At 49.4% G+C, this 19,436-nt stretch overlaps 1 protein-coding gene across 1 annotated transcript in view; it reads left to right on the top strand.

Annotated features, from left to right (window-relative positions):
- Positions 1-1,667: 1,667 nt before the first annotated feature.
- Positions 1,668-19,436, top strand: part of LOC119187887 (glutamine synthetase) — a 35,976-nt gene continuing 18,207 nt past the window's right edge. Inside the window, exon 1 of the mRNA XM_037435994.2 lies at positions 1,668-2,011. Within this exon, the coding sequence (XP_037291891.1) occupies positions 1,888-2,011 (124 nt within the window). The 5' untranslated portion in view covers positions 1,668-1,887. The remainder of the gene's footprint in view (positions 2,012-19,436) is intronic.

A 19,436-nucleotide genomic window follows, 5' to 3' on the forward strand; every position in this document is an offset into this window, starting at 1 on the left:
TTGCGAACTATATATGCATACGGCCCTGTCGGAATGTGGATTGATTTTGTGTGTGCGTGTGTGTCTGTGTTTGGCTATTATTTATTTTTTTTTACCTCTCTCTTTTTCAACAACCTATTCCCCAACCCCAGTGCAGGGTAGCATGCCGGATGTTAGCATCTGGTTAACCTCCCTGCCTTCCTTTTTCTCATTTCTCTCTCTCGAAATAAATAAATAAATAAATAAAAAGCTGCTCGCGAGAACGTGGTATGCAAACTGGGTGTGGGAAGCGTACTTTTCATGCATTTTTGGACAATGCCGCTATACTGTATACAAGTAACTTTTAGAACTTGGGTTAGGGCATCCCCATAAGTTAGCTCCTAACGCTCTTAACCATGTGCTTTACCAAAAGTTTCTGGTTACAATTGAGAGCTATGCAATTTGAAACTTGACTCCTGTCAATCCAGCCGCTAACACTACTTACACGAGACACGCAGCCTAATTGACGTATCTTTTTACTGCGAAAGCTTTTATGAGATGACAGCCACAAGTGGTTCTTGTGCCGTAGTTGTACAACACCACCAGAGTGCATAACCGCTATCGCATGAAATGAAAAAAAAAAAAACATTGAAGGGAGAGATAGCGAATTTCGAATAACTTGAACCTCCAGTGGCTGAACCTCATAGTCTGGAAGACAATTGGCTTTTGCCACTATCCGGGCACGATTGACCAGGGCTTGGTACGGCGCTTTGTCAGAGCTAGACAGGGTCACCTCCCTTTCGACTATTGTAGAAAAAAAAGAAGCGGTTCGGTCAGATAAGGTTTGAACCCCGGGCCGTCTGTGTGACATTATAGTATTCTACCACAAAGTCAAGACGCTGCTTGAAACTAGTCCACAAAACGACCATATACAGGCATCATGCAGGGCAAGGAATCGCATTACCGTATGTAACGTAGCATGGCAGAAGAGTAAAATAACAACGAGGCGTCATACGATGTCATTTGTGCCAGAAATGCGTTGTTGAATGCTGCCAAACCATTATGAAGGTCTCAGCCATAATTCTTTATCATCAAGACCACTGCACGCTGGTCATGTCTCTCAGGACTATAAATAAAGCTCCACCACATTGAGCAAAAAGTAACACGTAATGCTTTACGGATATGAAGCGAATATCAACCTTATCCGCAGAATGACGAATAATGGGTAGTGGTTGTTTCCCCACGGCTTAAAAATTACGATGATTTATGGCGTTGTGGCTTTTTAAGATGCACACTTGTATTAGCTGCCACGAGTTTTCGTAGGGCTCTAGAGAGGCCGCTCTTCGAGCTTTCGCTGTGTGTTCCATGGGGACCTAGCGCATTTCACTTCCATTAGAAAGTGTGGTTGTTCAAGTGAGTCACAAGTGGCCTGCTGGAGTGGCCAACGGTGCTCTCAGCCGGTCGCCGTGCAGTAAAGGAAGTTTATCGCGGCACGCTTAGGACTGGAGGAGACGAGACAGCTGCTTAAGGCGCGACGACCGTGTATACAGAGAAAGGCGACGACTGCGGCCCTGCTCCGGCCGCCGCCGCTCGCCTTCGTTGTTAGTCTGCACAGAACACTTACTGCCCTCTGCTGGCAAATGGCGCCCCTACTCCTCCGCGCACTTAAATAGTTCGGAGCGCGCGGCTCGCGCGCACTTGTGACTCTCCGCCGCTCCCGTCGGTTCGCTGGTGCTGCCGCTGCTCCCTCGGCCGTAGCATTTTAGGACCTTGCCCCCGTCGGGAACCTCGACCCTCTATTCCTATGCGCCAGTCGTGATCTAGACGGGCACCTTGTCCCAAACCGCATTTTGTTTTCCGCATTGACGGATTTCCGTCCGGTAATCTGGCGAACGAGTTGAATTTCTAAATTTATTTTTGCACGAAAGAATGGCGTCGTCAGCACTGAAAAAATCGGGCCGCGCTGTTGCCGCTCTGCTCCGAACGCAGCAGCGCGCGGTTCTACCCGCGACTTCTGCATGCGGCTTCAAGACCAGCTCGCCAGTCATGACAGGTAAGAGCACCCCGCTGCAACACCTCTTCGTGTGGCGATTTCCCCTCGCTCGATTTGGCAGTCTCGACGCGTCCGCCAAGCAGCGACAGAAAGCGTAATGCGCGGCGCTTCGGAAAAATCGTCTGCTCGGGCTCTCCTAGAGCACGGGAGATGGTTAGCGAAAATCGAGGATTCAAGCACCCGCACTTGGGATTACTGCCTCAATAGCCAGCTTAAATATTAATATAGATAAGGAAAGGTTAGGAGGACCAGAAGTTAGCTGCACGTATACATCTTTATTAATGCATTCGCTTCCACTAAAAGCTCGCGGTACCGTCTTGCGCGTCATAAATTTGTGTGCGGCAGTAAACACGGCCGTGTCATACGGTCAGTTGCTATGGTGCTTCGGTTTTCTTCTGCTCGCATAGCTTATAATTCCGTTCGTCGGCTTAAGCATGACTTCTCTGAGGTCATAAGTTAACGTCAAATATGTAGCGTCATTTGGCAGCTGTGCGGGGAGCTTATATCGGTGACAGCCGTGTGTAGGTGTCATAGCTGTCAATATTTCCATTGGGTTAAGTTTTAAATGTTTGAGCGTACGCTTACCATGCCACATCCTCGATGAGTCACTACACAATACAGGAGGCTGTTTTCGGTGGTCCTTCCGATGCAAGTTGCGCTTCTCCGCATTGTGACCTTGGAAAAAACACCGCCGCTCGCTCCTGCCCGTCAAATCCAGTGCGCACGCGTATTAAGTTTTCTGGGAAGCTCTCTCGCTGCTGATAATTTGCAGTTTATGGCGTCTTTTACGAAAGCAAGTGCTTTTGATGCTGCTGCACTAGTTCCGAAATAATCCGCGGTTTTAACCTTGCTCAACAGTGAAAGCAATGAAGTAAAAAAAAAGATTCTCTAGAACGTTGTTTCAGTGGTCTTGATTCACATACAGCTTGCACAGTCTTTCGTTCGCGGCTGGGTTATTTTTTTAAAGGCTATAGTCTTTCTTGGGGTACTTCGGCGCAAAAATTTTGGTTGATCTGTACATTTATGTTTGTCCGCCGTAACAATACCCCTAGCGGTTTACCCCATCGGCAGCGCCCGCCAATATTGTTCATGTTTCAGCGTTCATGCTTGCGTGATTGCTAATAGGAGCAATTATTGCACATATCTGAGGCACCATAACAACACGTCAACATTTTGTATACGTCTTTATGCTAGAGTAGGCATACAAAAGTAATTCTGAGGACCGTAGCGTTTATCACGCTGCGCAGAAAATGCAACGCGATGCTCAAAAAGGCAAGTGTTTCCAACGCTTTGCTAACACGACGTGGTGGTGGCACCTGCCCGTCGCTTTGCGTTTTTATTGTACTACTCCATGCTAGAGGCTTATAAGCAGTGTACCAACCGTTTGTATCTTCTTGTATCGTAAATTGTCGACGCCATAAAGGGTTTATGGGAAGGCACCGTCGGAGGGGGGATCGTAATTTTTATTGCACCGACACGGAGCACAGCTCCTCCGCTCAGCTTCTCTGAGCAGTTAGTTACATCATGCATGAATTTTAGTATCAATCTGCCGTGTGGATACGCTTCTAATGGCCGCTGGTCTCTTTCCTGCTTTTTTTTTTTTTTCACGTAGGAGCAGCAACTGTAAGGTAAACGTTCGGTTAGTTGTCGCTCGGAAGCGCGCGTTTATTAAATCTGGCCCTAAACCTTGGAAGCGGCGAACCGATACATATGTCAGTGTTCATCTGCATCTTTTTTTTCCTTTTGCCCAAAGTTTGCAGTCAACAGTCCACCCACATGAAGTCGATTTTCAATGTTTTGGTTCTATTATCTCTCCGTAAACAGTGGGAAAAAAAGGTGGTCAAACCTTTTGACTTCATTGGCCGTGACGGCATATTGCCAATTATAGGCTCACTGTATTTCGTGCAGACGCGGTGTTTCGTACGCCGTAAGAGACGAGAGTCAACAATTGCACAATCGGGATTGATCATTATGACCGCAGTGTTGAGATATTTATATTTTGTTCTGCGCCGGGGCTGCGCAACGCAGTCTCCGAATCGCGCGGCCACGGTGTTTTCCGTGCCTCCTATTTCTGTTCTCGCCCAAAGTGGTCGTGCTTTCTGTGTCAAAATCTCGTCTCGCTCAGCAATCTCGGTCTGCGATCGTGCTTTCCTCATTGCACTGTGTAGTGCAGTAGATGGTGGCCGACAACCAAGAGATAGCGAAAAGAGCGTGCGGCGCCAAGGGGCCTCGAGCGATGCGGTGGCGCGCGTCGACTTCCGCCTATCACTTGCTGACCACGCGGCGGCAGCGAAAGTTCGCTGCGGCGCGAAAAGGTTTGCCCCGGGTGGAACGGGGCTGCCTGCCTTCCTCAGTGGTGGGTAGAAGAATCTGGTTCTGGACGGCCGCCAACAGCGGTTGTGCAGTCGCATTCAAGGACGCGGCGCTCGTTCGCGTGTGCACAGCCCACTGTCGGGACCCTCGGCTAGCACAGCGGAAGCGCACCCGCCTTGAGGAATCCTGACCACGTGTTCGCCATTCGCGGACGCTTTTGGTTCCAGTTTTGCTTCGAGTTGCTAGGCGCGTCTCGTGGGCGACGGCGTCTTTCTCGATCGCTGCCTAGATAACCGTGTACGCCAGCTTTGAGTGAGATGGGCCACGGTGTGCGTCGCGTCGTAATGCGCAAAAAAAAAAAGAAAAAAAAACTAACATTCAAACAGCGAAGCACTAGCTGGTTACGATAGCTTCGTTTCGTGCAGTACAGCGCTATGTATGTTTCCACACGAATGTGCTCACTTTGCGACTCGACGCGCGACTCCCGCCGACTGCCTGCTTCTCTTCACTCATCGCGCACGGGATCAAATGTGATGGCGCGCATTTCTAGCACACTGCGTGCCCCGTGCACAGCATTCGTCTTGCGTGTGGGAGCCTCTTGGAGTGCGCGGGAACACGCGGTTGTGGGGGCGGTTCAACAACCGGGTCACCTTGCCGTCTCTAGTTGGCAACTGTCGCTGCATCGGCGCCTCCAGCATTTTCAGTACTGAGACAGCAGGTCGAGCCGGTTTGTGCGCAAAACTCATTGGCAAAGCCTCTAATTGCGCGGCGTATCTCCCACCGAGAGCTCCGTTGTCCTTTTTTTTCCTCTCGCCCCCCCCCCCCCCCTCATCCACCTGTACCTACATTCCTACCTTACTGTCATGATCGTTCTCAAAGCCCGTCTTTTGTTATTGTCTACGTCTTGCTGCCTTGCGGGGGGGGGGGGGGTAATCTTGGTTCCAAAAGGCGACACTCTGGTCCCTGCTGCGCTTCATCCGGCCTTTCTCGTACATTGCCTATGTCGTGTGTGCGCCTGTGCGACGCTTCTAAGATAACGAAGATCGTGCAGTGCGACCTTTTTCACCGCATGGTTTTCTGTGGGATGCCGGCATTCTTTCATCTGTGTTTAGTGAACACAGATCACAATCATATTTCGTGAAATGAGTTCCGAATTCCTCTGCCATCTGCATTGCCGAAAGCCCTATATTCTTTTTTTTTATGGGTTTGAATTTGTTAGTCTCCGCTACCGATGGAAACGTCTACCCAGCGGTTTCTAAAGAAAAAAAAATCGTGTGGCTCCTTGCCAATATATCGGTGAGCGATGACGCATCAATCATTGTATGCAGCCCCTTTAGTTGTGGTCACGTGGCATAGTCGCGGGACAATGACAGTCCCATAATTTTTTTTTCTTCGGCTGACTACCGGAGAGCTATTCTCGTGGTGTCCAATCCTTGGAAATGTCCGATTCGCCGAAGCGCTTTCAGTAACGCAAAAAAAAAGTGATTCGTGACGTCATAGTGCGCTTGACCATGTCGGTGCACCGAACCTGGCAGCACATTCCCAGCGTAAAAAAAAAAAACTAAGTGAATGAAATGTAGAGTAATGGAACTCTTCAACAAACTGTACAAGTCTGATCGTGTGTATGAATTTGTTGAGGCGTTTCAAAAGCGATGGAGGGAAGGCGTACAGACCTTTTAAGCATAGAGAAATATACTATGTAAAGAGTGGCCACTGGAGCCTTTTTGCGGCCCAGCAAGGAAGGGTCTGACCAACCGCTGGATGGACCTTTCAGACATAGAGAAATATACTATGTAAAGAGTGGCCTTTCCATGGAGCCTTTTCGCGGCCTAGCAAGAAAGGGTCTGACCAACCGCTGCAGGGAATGCGTACAGACCTTTCAGGTATACAGAAGTGTAGTATGTAAAAAGTGGCCATTGGAGCCTTTTCGTGGCCCAGCAAGGAAGGGTCTGGCCAAACGCTGGATGGACCTTTCAGGCATAGACAAATATACTATGTAAAGAGTGGCCACTCCATGGAGCCTTTTCGCGGCCCAGCAAGGAAGGGTCTGACCAAGCGCTGAATGGCATACTATGCAAAGACTGGCCACTGGAGCCTTTTCGCGGCCCAGCAAGGAAGGGTCTGACCAAGCGCTGGATGACGTACCCATCCTCGTTTTTATTTCTCTATTAACACATGTAATGGCCTTCTCAATAGAGAAATATACTATTTAGAGTGGCCATTCCATGGAGCCTTTTCGCTGCCCAGCAAGGAAGGGTCTGACCCAGCGCTGAATGGCGTACCCACCCTCGTTTTTATTCCTCTATTAACACATGTAATAGCCTTCTCAAGAGTACAATGAATACCCAAGTTTGGCATCAATTTTTCAAAAGAAGAAATTTTGTTAATTTATGCAATTTTCTCATATCCGCTCTGCATCATGTCCCGCTGAGGACTTTTAATGTCTTGCAACAGAAAACAGTAAAGTATGACTAGAAAGTGTGGTCTCCCTGCATTTGTTTTGCACAAAGAGGCAATTTCATGTGGTTTAGATGTGCTGTTCATATATTCCCATCGCGGAAACATGGGTGCGTAGCCTAGTGGATAAGATACTCGCTTTCGGAGCATGAGGGTGCGGGTTCAAATCCCGTCGTCAGAAAGAAAAAAACTTTTATTTTATTTATGTTGAAGACATTATCAGGTCAGACCAACCACTCGTGGCGCTGAAAGCAGTGCAGTAGCTGGGCCGCAGGGCCCTACGAGAGAGTGTCCACTCTTTACGTAAGCATGTTTCTCTGTTTCAGGGGCGTTAGGCGCGCGCCCGCGTTAAACGTAATTCAAAGGCTAACGCGATAAGTCTATGCACGGCTTCCGAGGTGCGCGTCCAAAAGCGAATCTCTGGGGGCAGCGGCGAAACGCATTCCGCCATTCTAATTTGTGTCGAGAGTTGTGAAAAGTGCGTGGCGTCAAAATGAGGTTGCTGAATAATGACCGCGGAAACACGCGGTGCGCTCCAGCCAATCGGGGGAAGTCTGATTGGACATGTCCGTCGATCGGACATCGCGTGAATAGCTCTCCTGGAAAAACTTTCGTCATTGCTTCACTAGGTGTCAGCTCGATCGAAGTGAAACTAACGCGCGCTCTAGTCGGCGTGCACTGCGAGCTGAGGCCCATGGTAACATGCCATTTTACTGTGAACGAGGCTACCGTACGATAGCCTAAACGTCAAATTTTCAGCATTTTAACCCTTTTCATCTCGGTCGGTGCTCTTTTATTTCGTTTGTTCAAGCTGCGGGTGGCCTCGCCGAAATTTCAGCACTTTCAAACAGAGGCTCGCAGTTGCGACAATGGATGCTCGAATGACCTGTATTATGAAAGTGGTCTTGTCATGTTAAGCGCTCTTGCCAGCACCTGCCATTTCGTCAGCATATTTACTACCGCATCAAGTTCGCAAGTTTTCGCGAGACTCTGCTTGCAGGATCGTTCGAGAAATCAAGCACGCTTATTTCAACAGAAAAAAAAAAAACGCTGATTGCGTGCGTTTACGCCTATTGAAGTCGTGTAACTGAATTCGGGCAGTAGCGATCTTTTTAGCGTTTCCGGCTGAGATTATTTATTCGCTGTAAGGGTGCCTTTGACTTCCCCTTGTTTTACATTTGCTGCGCATGTCCTTTAATGTCTTTCTACAATATATAATCGAGCTACTGCGATAGTATTTGAATTTCGAAGTGAGCGCAATGTGCGTGTTTGTAATGTGCGTTTCGTACGTGTTTGTAACTAATACGCGCGAGCCCAGGCCCCCCCCCCTCCCCCCATGTTCCTATCATATGTTTCATCAAGCGAACGCTGTAACCGAGGTGACAAGGCCAGTACTTCGAAACATTCTGTATTCAGCCCATCGGTGGGGCGGAGAGGCGCGCCACTGGTAAGAGAGAGAGAGAGATAAACGAAAAATGAAGCTGACTGTTGGAAAACATGATCCCATCTTGGCTGTTTGCCTTTCTCTGCCGAACGATTTCTCTATACTCGCCGCCCTCGGCGCGTGTGCAGTTGCGTTTGCGTATGCCACATCGGCCGTTGTTTGTGGGTTGCTTTATTCGTTCTGTCTAGCTCGGCTGTTCCTGTACTCGCTTGGCAAAGTGCCTGCGCTCGTGTCAGCTGGCCTGCGGTGATGTCTGCGGAGCGTTCCGTTTCCGCGTAGCACTCTGTTCTCGCATAGTTGACGCAACTGGTTTGTTATGCATTGGGTGCTGTTCCCGGGGGCGTCTTTTTGGCGGCCCGAGCGGTACGAGGCAGGCAGCAGCGGGCGCCTGTTTCCCGCGCTTGCCAAGATAGCAGCGGTTATGCCGCGCTCGTCTCCAAGGGCGCGGGGGAAGCCCTTTGACGCCGACTGGCCTCTGGCGTCACAAGGCTACCCCGTTCGCTGACTCGCGCGGCACGAACCGGTCGCGTACCGTTGCTTGCGTAACCAGCGGTTCGGCTGCTCGATTCCGCTACACTCTGGCAGGCGAGGAGTGTTTCCTCGCACACTTTCTCAAGTCTCCATTAAGGATGTGCGCTGCATATTATTAGTGTCTAAACGTCCCAAACTCTCGCGTGCGCCTTCTGACCAGAGCTGCGAAGCGCAGCGATGCCAGCAAATCCGCCGGCTCTTTTAATGGGGCAGTTCCTCGACTACACCTCATTCCATAGAGCGTCTATACATTCGCTGAAGTCACGAACCTAACCGCCTATTGTGCTTTCCGTTGGCGATTGCGCGAGACGGCAGCGCAGCCGCCTCTAGCGACCATTACGCCTAAATCGCCGGTCATTCGCAGTCAGTCCGTGCAGAGAGTTCTTCCGGCTCGCATTACGTGTTTTCGGGTTACTGGCACAAGCGGTATTCTCACACGCGGAAAAAGGCGTTTGTTCGAACGTCAGCTGAGCGTATTTCGTGTATCGAAGCGTTCCCAGTGGGCACCTCATGCTGCTTCTGCGCCTCAGACGATTCGTGTATGTCGTATACGCCTTTAGTGCCGTGTGTGCAATGACCGCTGCACGTGTGCACAAAGCTGTCTAGTTCGTGTGCACAGTGCTAGTTGAGTCACTTCCAAGCTTTGACAGCCGTGGCTTCCTGTACATGAGTCAGAGCCACAGGCTGCATGCTGTGTAGTTCATTGTCATCCTTGTCAAGGCGTTTTGTTCGCTCTTGCACACGCGAATGCGTGCTCAGATTCCGCGAAAAACTTGCTTGCCTACGTTGAACGACCGCCAAGTTATGACGTTACAGGTCTCTCCTTCTTTGTCTACACTGGTTCTAAGGAGAGAATGTTCTTCGTTTTTAAAATTGTAACACAGCTGCCTGCTTAGTGTGGTACGTGTATGCGATTTGAATGCCAATACGCCCGTGCCGACGTAGTAGTCAGACGAGGTTTGTGCGCTGGCTCTTTGAAGTCGGTAACCTCCATACGAATGAGAGCCAAGTCGATTTGTGTCGTCGTGTGGCGTTATGCAGATATTCATCGGGTAGCTTGTGCATATGCAGAGAAGCGTTGAGCATTCTATTTTTTTGTGTGTGTGTGTCTTTCCTGCCAATCGTTCTTGCGCCTACAGTGCTTGCGTTTTGTGTTGCGGCACTAAAGACGCGTTAATTTCTGCGTCGCGTAATGTTCCATCAGGTCGTTCTCTTCTCCTTGCTTTGGGATGAGACAGCAGATTACTAAATATACTACGGGCATTTGCTTTGCACCTGCGTGTAATGCAGACAATCAAAACCACACTTTTTTTTAATATTTGGGCCGATAATAGCATGTCATCAGTAACAAAGCAGCGCAGCGAGGTTCTACGACGTACAAACAAAACGGAGGAGAAAATGCTTAAGGCCCTTGTGTTTAGATAACACCAGGTGGTAGCAATTTCCGGAGTTTTCCACTATACGGTGGCTCTCATAATTATATCATTATTTTGGGACGCTTAACCCTGACAATTACTATATTATGACGTAAGAACAAAAATGAAGCTTGAAGGGAGTTTAGCCTTTAATTCCGTAAGTTGTGGCTACTCAAGAAAGTTCGATCAAAGCAGGTTCAACAGAAAACGATATTGTCGAAGCTGTGTTCATGAGGCATCATAACTTGGAAGTGCGTGAGCATGCCTTCGGTATTATTTAGGAACAAAGTCGCTGCTTTTCTGGCTGGCACTGTGTGTTATATTTTCTCGTTCACTTCATCTTGCTCCGATTGGCTTGCGATGTTGGCATTGTCGTTTTTTTGTTGTTTGTTTCTGTGCTACTGTAAAGATGCCTTTTAGGGTTTTTCCTACTTTTTTTCTTTCAGTTCGTCATTTCGATCGTTCTCCCTGTAGTATAACGAAAAATCTTTGCACTCTTGCACTGACAGAACACAGGGTAGCCAACTGGTCTGACAACTGGCTAACTTCCCGCTTTTTGTCCTCCACCTCTGTAAGGATTGAACATATGATAAAGTTGACTATGTAATTTGTTTCATACAACCAACAATGGTATTCTGCACTCCGTCCGGTCTCTCCTTGGTACTGTACATTTTGCGCAGCACGTTGCTGGTTCAGAATCTTCGGAAGACGTCAAGGCAATAGTATACGCATTTCTGGACGCCGCCTCTAGTCATTCAGTATACTGTTCAACACACCACCGCATGCTGGTTCACAATGTACACAACGTTCTCGCCATATCGAAAGGAATTATCGCTCTTTTGTACTTTTTTTAAATATTGTGTAAAACAGCCCCGACAGCGCATATGCCCGATGGTTAGGACTACGGGAAAATAAAATACGTGCTCGACTGCTGCCTTAAGTTGACCAACGAAGAATCCTCGATCGCCTTCGCATAGCACTATATAGCTTCGACCAGCAACGGTGAGGCCCACCATCACATCTCATTTCCTGTTCCCTTTCGGCTGATGACACGAAAGCAGGTCCGATAAACTTGTTGCGCACTAATCAGTGACGCAGTGTTATGTCTTGTGACGCTGGCAAACGTGAGCAGGTGGCACCCGAATTGCACGAAACGATTTTCGCTTCCCTCCGCCTTTGCTATGGCGAAACGCTTGACTAGAATCCTGGCCGTGGCGGGCACATTTAGATGCAGTCGGTCCATTCAAGGCCCTGGAATGCGCGTGGGGACGTGCATCGCTTTTCTGTCGGTCCTAGTATGTGCAACCAGCTGGCTTCGATAGATTTCGGTTGTGAACGTCTATGTAGATGCACTTGTGGCAACGCATACGTTTCAAATGCAAAAAAGCAGCTCCGTATACGCTTGTAAAGAATAAAATGCCGGCTCTGTATATTGGGTACTGTGGTTATAGTTATGTACAGAAGCAATGGTCCGATCCGTAAACTGTATGGTGTTGCAGCGTATACCGCAATGTTTTGCGGAGTGCAAGAAAAAAACGCGTGGGAAGTCTCTGTGAAGTGCCGTTTCTTCCAGCCAGCCTTCGCAACAGGCGCTTGTCTCGAATGCGTCCTTCGAGACGGCGGCGTTGGAATTGCGTACTGCCAGCTGTGGGGCTCGTCGGCGCTTGTCGTGCGTCGGTGAACGCGCAGGTATTCACCCGGCCCCTCCTCTCGTTGCAAACGCGCCGGAACTTCGGTAGGACCGAGTGGTGCCTCCTAGGTCATCAATGTCGGCATGCGCTCAGTGATCGTAGCTCTTGCGACGCGCACGTTTTATGCAGTTTCTTGTGCACCGTGGCTCACGCGCTTACACGCACTGGAGTTATATGCATCTGTAAGCCTTTTCCCCCCGCTCCTTTCAGCCGTATCGCGGCAGGACGGGGCTGGTCTGCCGATTTCCAGGAGCAGCGCGCGGCCTGACGCAGATCGTTTCGCACGGGGTGCTGCCTGGAGGCGAATGAAAGTCCGCTTGTTTGCATGCTTACCATTGGCGTAGCCAGAAGGGGGGGAGGGGGCGGGTGACCTTGATTTACATGTGCACAATCTGCTCAAACTACCGCCGATTGTCACGTCGTAGAGGAAAGCCTGTGTCTAGACCGACCTGACGGGAGGGGTTCACACTTCCCAGTCAGGTCGGTGTGAACCCCTCCCGAAAAAACATTTCTGGCTACGGCCCTAATGCTTACGTAATTGTTGCAGTGAGTATGCTGAAAAAGCTTTCTGGGCGGTAGCGTAGCTGGAAATATTTTTCGGGAGAGGGTGAATTTCTGTTCCGCATATGCATATATGCGGCACAGAAATTTAAAAGGTCGCACTCCCCCGCTCCCCCCTTCACGGCACTGCCTGGATTTTCAGTTCTCCTTGAAATCAACCTCGGGCATTGCGTGTTCTGTACTGATGGTCCAACTTTGTGATGTCGCCACTCTATTGACAGTCGTATGTTGCCTTCGGCATAAATGTAAGTCGACGGGGAGCCCCAGGGCTAAATGAAATCCACCATATGCGCCAAGCGGGCGTACCACTGCCGGCGTACTCTCCGGATGTGCGCTATAGGGCCGGCGCGAAATGTCCCGCAGCGCGACGCTTTCCCGGCGCTCCGCAACTCGTTATTCCGTCGCTGCCAGAGCTTGTGTCCCCGAAGATCTGCAGCCGTAAATTTCCGCTTGTGATCCCTGGTCATCTCCGGCATCGCGTCGATCGCGACACCTCTCGGGAGTTTTTTTCGCGCGGTCATCCGCACAGGGGCGTACCTGATCCGTGTCCCTATATTCGGGCATGCCGAGCAACGTATGCGGTCTCTCCTCGGTCCGTATTATGGGACGATCACTGTCGGCTACAGTGTAGTCGCTTAATCGGCATAGAATCTGGCGTGTTTAATGACTGAAGCAACGCCCGCGTTTCTTCTACCAGTCGATCGTACCAGTCTTGAACTCTGTAATAATACGATATCGCCAACTCAAAACAGTGTTGTGAGCCGTGGTTCGAAAGCGACGGCCCCATGCAGCGTCTGGAGTGTTCCAGTTGACGGGGGGGAGGGGGGGGGCGGCTTTCGTGCCACTGCTGGTCTTTCCGTACTTAGCGTTTGGTACAAATGATTGAACTGCCCAGCCGCGGTGGTCTAGTGGCTAAGGTACTCGGCTGCTGATTCGCAGGTCGCGGGTTCAAATCCCGGCTGCGGCGGCTGCATTTCCGATGGAGGCGGGAATGTCGTAGGCCCGTGTGCTCAGAGTTGGGTGCACGTTAAAGAACCCCAGGTGGTCGAAATTTCCGGAGTCCTCCACTACGGCGTCTCTTATAATCATATGGTGGTTTTGGGACATTAAACCCCACAAATTAATCAATCAACAAATGATTGAACTTGCACTTCCGTACTACTCGCTTTTCAGGAACGACTGACGTCAGTAGCACGTGTACCATTTGATATCAAGACCGATAAACTTCCGTCTCCGTGAGGTGTTAGTGAGTCTGTGCATATAGTTCGGCTAGTATGCATTTAAATATAAAACTATGTATTACCTAGGTTGGGGGGCTTGTAGCCCCACCCCGCTAAATACCGCTGGACATTGTCAATAAAGTTCTCACTCACTCACAGTATTTGGAAGTACCGGTAAAAGGCTTGTGCAGTCGTCCTATCTAGTTACACTGAAGACGCGATCGCATTAACTGCATGAAAATACTGCAGAGCGTCTGCAGGGAAAAGAAAACTCGTGCTATCTAAAAAAAAAACTACGCAACACCTTAATTGTCGAGATTCCACTACAGCTCATTTGCTGCATGTCTTTTTCCATGTCACATACATTGTTCGCGGGGAACCACAAGGAATATATTTCTACAAGTTGTTTATATTAAATCGAGCCCCGCCGTGGTGGTCTATAGTGGCTAAGGTACTCGGCTGCTGACCCGCAGGTCGCGGGATCGAATCCCGGCTGCGGCGGCTGCATTTCCGATGGAGGAGGAAATGTAGGCCCGTGTGCTCAAATTTGGGTGCACGTTAAAGAACCCCAGGTGGTCGAAATTTCCGGAGCCCTCCACTACGGCGTCTCTCATAATCGTATGGTGGTTCGGGACGTTGAACCCCACACATCACTCATCAGTTTTATTGTCGGCCGAAGCTGTTTTTTTGGGCTGAATCTACATGGAGTCTTCAGCGTTCGCCAGCCTTGGCCAAATGAAAGGACCATCACGCCTTCAAACGCGAACACCGGAAAGAATTTTTTTTTTGTCTTGATTACTTCTTTGGTCAACTCCAGATGTGGGTGAGGAGGGTTTTCGGAACACGATCACCATCAGCTACACAGTTCAATCAATAAAAGCCTCGCTTCGCAAGTAATACTTCGTTTATAAGTGACTCATCCCGAGTTTTCAACAAAGCTGGCGAATCGCGTCTATTGCGAGTAGAAGAAAAATGTGGACTAGCATCGCCACACGTTACTGCAATCTTAAAACATGTAACGTGCGATGTACCAAGCAAGGGAGGATAAATGATAGAAACGCAAGATTTATTTCTATATCGACAATTTTCGATAGAACAGATAACTTGAATTCTGCGACATGTTCAGCATAAAGGTATCACGTGAAAAATAAAGGTGACAAACATTTTCTGTTCCATTTTTCTTTGTGATCGTCCAGTGAAATGTCTGGTGATAGGCTTTTCTGCAGCAAGAGATGCTCGCCCCACTCCAAATATAATTGAACGTTCTATTGTATTCTAGAAGTGTCTTCCGCGTTTAATTCGTTAATAGGGTTAATGTCCCATGGTGACTCGAAATTGGAGGCATCGCATTGGGAGGGAGGCAACGAGGGGCAATTTTGACCACTGTGGGTTCTGATAACGTGCACTATCATCGCACAGCACACGGGCTTAACATTTCACGTCCCCGAACTTGTGCGACGACCGCGTTCTTGTGGTCGGAACTGCGTCTTCTGTATACAAAGGCGGTGGCCGCTGTCAGGGTGTGTGCCTTTCGCTCGATTTTTCTGGAATCAAGGCATCAGCCTTCCGATGGTTGTTTCCGAGTTCTCCGGCTCTGTCAATATTACCAGGCTAAATTTGTTAGCTGAAGCCCGCTTCGTGCCATACTATTTCGTGTCAATTGTGTCATAATTGTGTCATTTGTGTCACAGAAGGCAAGCGGGTTAGGGGGAGACAGAAGGTTGGGTGGGCAGATGAGATTAAGAAGTTTGCGGGTATAAATTGGCAGCAGGAAGCACAGGACCGGGTTAACTGGCGGAACATGGGAGAGGCCTTTGTCCTGCAGTGGACGTTGTCAGGATGATGGTGATGATGATGGTGTCATAATATGCACTTGGCTATCTCGCTGTGTAGTACAGCGTGTTGCTAACGTTTCGTTATGTGCTCTGCAAAAATCGCTGGCGCCAGCGAAGCGAGGGCACAATTGGCGCGGTGCAATTTCGCAAGGCGGTCGCTACGTATGTCATTCGGCCGTTGCGACATACCGTTGCCACTTGTCCAGCGGCATGGAGTTTTATCTTTACCCGGGGGGGTATCATCTTTCCACTTGGTGCTCCGCATCGGCCCTCTTCTGACGACGCGTAAATCACCGCCGCGTCGGTGCCTCGTCGTTGGAACGCTCATTGACTTTCCACGGTCTCTGGATTCGCTCTAAGGTCGCCGCTGATCAGGCTCGAAGGCTGCCCGTCACTCTTTGGGCACGCTGCCAACCGGCGCGTAACGTTGTATATAGCACTCTCGCGAGCATGACAAGGTCCCTCAGTGGACCTTCCTCATCGCGCCTCGTTGCCTGCAAGCCGCCGTATCCTTTGCAGCCTCGACCGCTAATCAGTTCGCGCGGTGGTCTAACGATTGCGTTGATCGATCCAAGGGAGTGGGAAGAAGCATGGATGGCCACTGCCGCCTGTCGCGTCACTTGTTGGTATGTCTCCGGCGTTCCGTGCCGCCGACTGTGGGACAGTGCGCCACGAACATAGGAGAAATCTCACTCGCTCAATGCAGCTCAAACAAAACTGACATGACAATTGCTTTTAATGCTCTGCCATCTACAGTGTGTGTGTCTGCTGACGACGACGCTGCACCCGCTGTAGTATACGGTGAACCGCTGACGAGTGATACGGGCTGCTAAAATCGGTCGCACTCCGGATGTCTCTTGTATGGCGTGTGCCTGCAGGGTTGCTTTTAATTTCCTGCGCATTCAGGCTTCATCGACTCTGCCTGTCACTGTGGATGTGTAAAATTTAAAAGCATGATATTAGTGAGCTTTGTACAGTTCGGGTGAAAGAGAGGGGTGAAATTAGTGCAAACACTTGATTACTATAAGAATGTAAATTACATGCAGAAGGAATTCCATTCTTCTGAGAAAAAAAATCGAATTGGTATTTTGTATACTACAGCTCACCTTGACACGGCAAACAATTTAACGTTTTTCTGTGATAATCATTCGTTTAAACATGCCAGGCCTTCTGAATTTTCTGGAGACCTTGACTATTTTAGAAAAAACGCCTATTTCATTACTCATTTTCGATAAATTATCCTCTCTATCAGAATTTCGGGGAGAGAGAGAGAGAGAGAGAGAGAGAGAGAGAGAGAGAGAGCAACCCTTAAGCACGCCTCCTGGCTACGGGCCTAGTAAGAGAAGTACGAGCCGCTGATCTGATGCCGTTATTGGTCAGTTTGCACACGCGCGCTGTCAATATCGAGCGGGCGTAGACGTTCCACACGCCACTGTGGGAGAAACAAAGCAGCTGCAGTCAACAATGGCTTGTGTATGAACATGACGAATTTGCTGGAAGGGAATTTCATACGCCATGAGATGAACCTACATAGTCAGCTTCGATAGGCGATGGTTTATAGCTGCAGCGCAATAAGCGTTAGGATGATATACTTATTTACATTTTATTTGCACACGCAAGTACGGAGGAAAGATGTAATGTGTGGGTCCAAAAATAGAACATTCGAACAAGGAGATATCGAGGCCTAATTTGCTAAACAGAAAAAGATGTAAATATCTGCACATCCCACACATGTGTGCATTGGTGATAGTTTTTTTAATGGCTTCATCTAAGCAGCTCAGTGCTTTCCTTCGACTCGGTGCTTGGCTTAGTGCTATTTCGTTGCGTTCGATTCTGGTCGAGGTGTGGAGGCGTTTTTGCGGCCGGATGTGAAAACACCCAGGTATATACCGTCGCCCAAATTTCTAATCGTTAGCGAGTGGCAATTGTTTCTCTATATTTTTACCGTATCACTGAATTAGGTTCCCAAAATGGGGAAGGCGAATGCATCCCCGCGTACATTTCCACACAACTAGTTTTTGGTGCATCGTTCCATCATGTGGCGCTAACACGCAGAAAAATCTCCGTTTTACGCAAAGTGGTTAGGTTTATTATTGCCACAAGTTGACACAATTCTCCCAACCCCCGTTCCTAAGTGTTTAATAAATATATTTGTTTGACGTTTAAAATGGTTTTTTTCTAAAGTCTGTCGAGTTCGATATACGTGCAAGGTTGCTTCCGTGAGTTAATTGCTTTTTTTTTTTACTTTTTGCGTGTGCCAAAGAGTGTTTACCCCTTCGCGGTGGTGATGCAGGCGCAACCGTCCCGTTCATGGGCCCTTGTAGTAAGGTTTCCCGGATCCATCACACCGCCGACTGCAAGGAAAGCTGCGGTTGCGGGGAACGCTTCGTGCCATTGTCAATAGTCGCAGTGTCACCTGTGTACCAGTCGAGTTGGCGGAAAGCTGGCCTCACTCCAGCGCTCACATTTTGGGACCTCTCCGTCTTTCTTACTTTTTTTTTTTCTGACTCGGGTGTTTTTCCGTTGAATTCTGTAAACAACGCTCAGAAAACGGGCATGGAGAGAGACTTCTGTGGCAGGGCGGGCTGCGGTTCGTTTCCGCTGGCCCGTCAGCTGTGCGCGCGCGTTGCGGATGACGCCACCGGTGGAAGCGAGGCGCCGGCTGTCCCCACCCGTGACGCAGGTCTTCCACGCACGTGACCGCGTTCGCCTCGACGCACTGCCCCGAACACGTGCACGATCACGAGCGGGCCGACGCTCGGAGGCGCCGGTGTGCACGTGATACGGCGCTGCGCCACTGTTGCCTGTGGCGACGGGGCACCTCTGAGCACCACAGCGCGGATCCTGGTTCAGTCGCGTGCGCTTCGTCGGCCCCAGCCGGGCACCGCTAGCTATCGGTACAGAACACCTATATACTAGTCGGCTTTTCGGCGATCGCGTTGTCCTCCGTAACACCTTGCTCAGTGAAAGCTGTTCACTATCCGCCAGCAGACGAGCCACTTGAGAATGCACTATTAGCAGTGCAACTCGGTAGGTTGGTTTTGTTTACGGTACGCCTGGTAGGGAAGCGGCGAAACGTATGCGAGCGTACTGAAGCAACAGTTTTTATAGTGTCCTTGTTCGCTTCTCCTTCATTTAGGCAGTGTAGAAATAGGTTAACCGCGCATCGGACTGCAAGTTGGTCAAACTCTGCAAAGACTGATGTTTTCGGCTGCCCCCCTCCGCACTTCTTGAGGTCCATCTTTGCTCCTTAATGTCGTGCTTTCCTATTTTCCACTTCCCGGTATTATTATTATTATTATTATTATTATTTATTTATTTATTTATTTTTTTATTTATTTGTTCATCCTCTTTTTACCAGAGGAACGCGTGTGAATGCGTGATCCAAATGAATCGACTACCTCGTGAAACAAATGCGATTAAAATAGTGGTGATAGTAAAGGACTTCAATGCGCCCCCCCCCCCTCTTTTTTTTTCCCTGAAGTTATTTGGATAGACCTCCGGCGATTGCGCACTGCTCAAATTTTCCTTTCCGTTTTGTCGCTGTTCCCTCACTCCCGATACTTGCTTTCGATGTAGTTTACGACAATCCGACGCGCTGTTAAATGCCGTGAGCTTTACTTCCAAATAAATCGCCCCGAACCACTCACTGGACCGTGCCGATTCTGCGAAACACGAAGCGCCGCCTCCGGATATTAATAAAGTTCTTTGCCTGCCTGAAGCGCTTCGTTTCTGTCGTGCCGTCAATGAGTGACAGCGCTTCTTTCGCCCTTTGCTCCCTGTATCCGCTGAAACGCCTGTTCTGCAATGTGCCCCGGCAGCTGTGGAAGGCCATCGGAAATGCGACTCCATTTTTCGAGCGCGTGTGCTGGAGCGCTCAGCGCTGTACTTCATGCACTGAGCTTTGTCGTTTTACGGCTGTGATGCAGTCTCGCTGTTTATCAGCAGTTGGGTGCAG

Source organism: Rhipicephalus microplus, chromosome X (genome assembly GCF_043290135.1).
Source record: "Rhipicephalus microplus isolate Deutch F79 chromosome X, USDA_Rmic, whole genome shotgun sequence".
Lineage (NCBI taxonomy): Eukaryota > Metazoa > Arthropoda > Arachnida > Ixodida > Ixodidae > Rhipicephalus > Rhipicephalus microplus.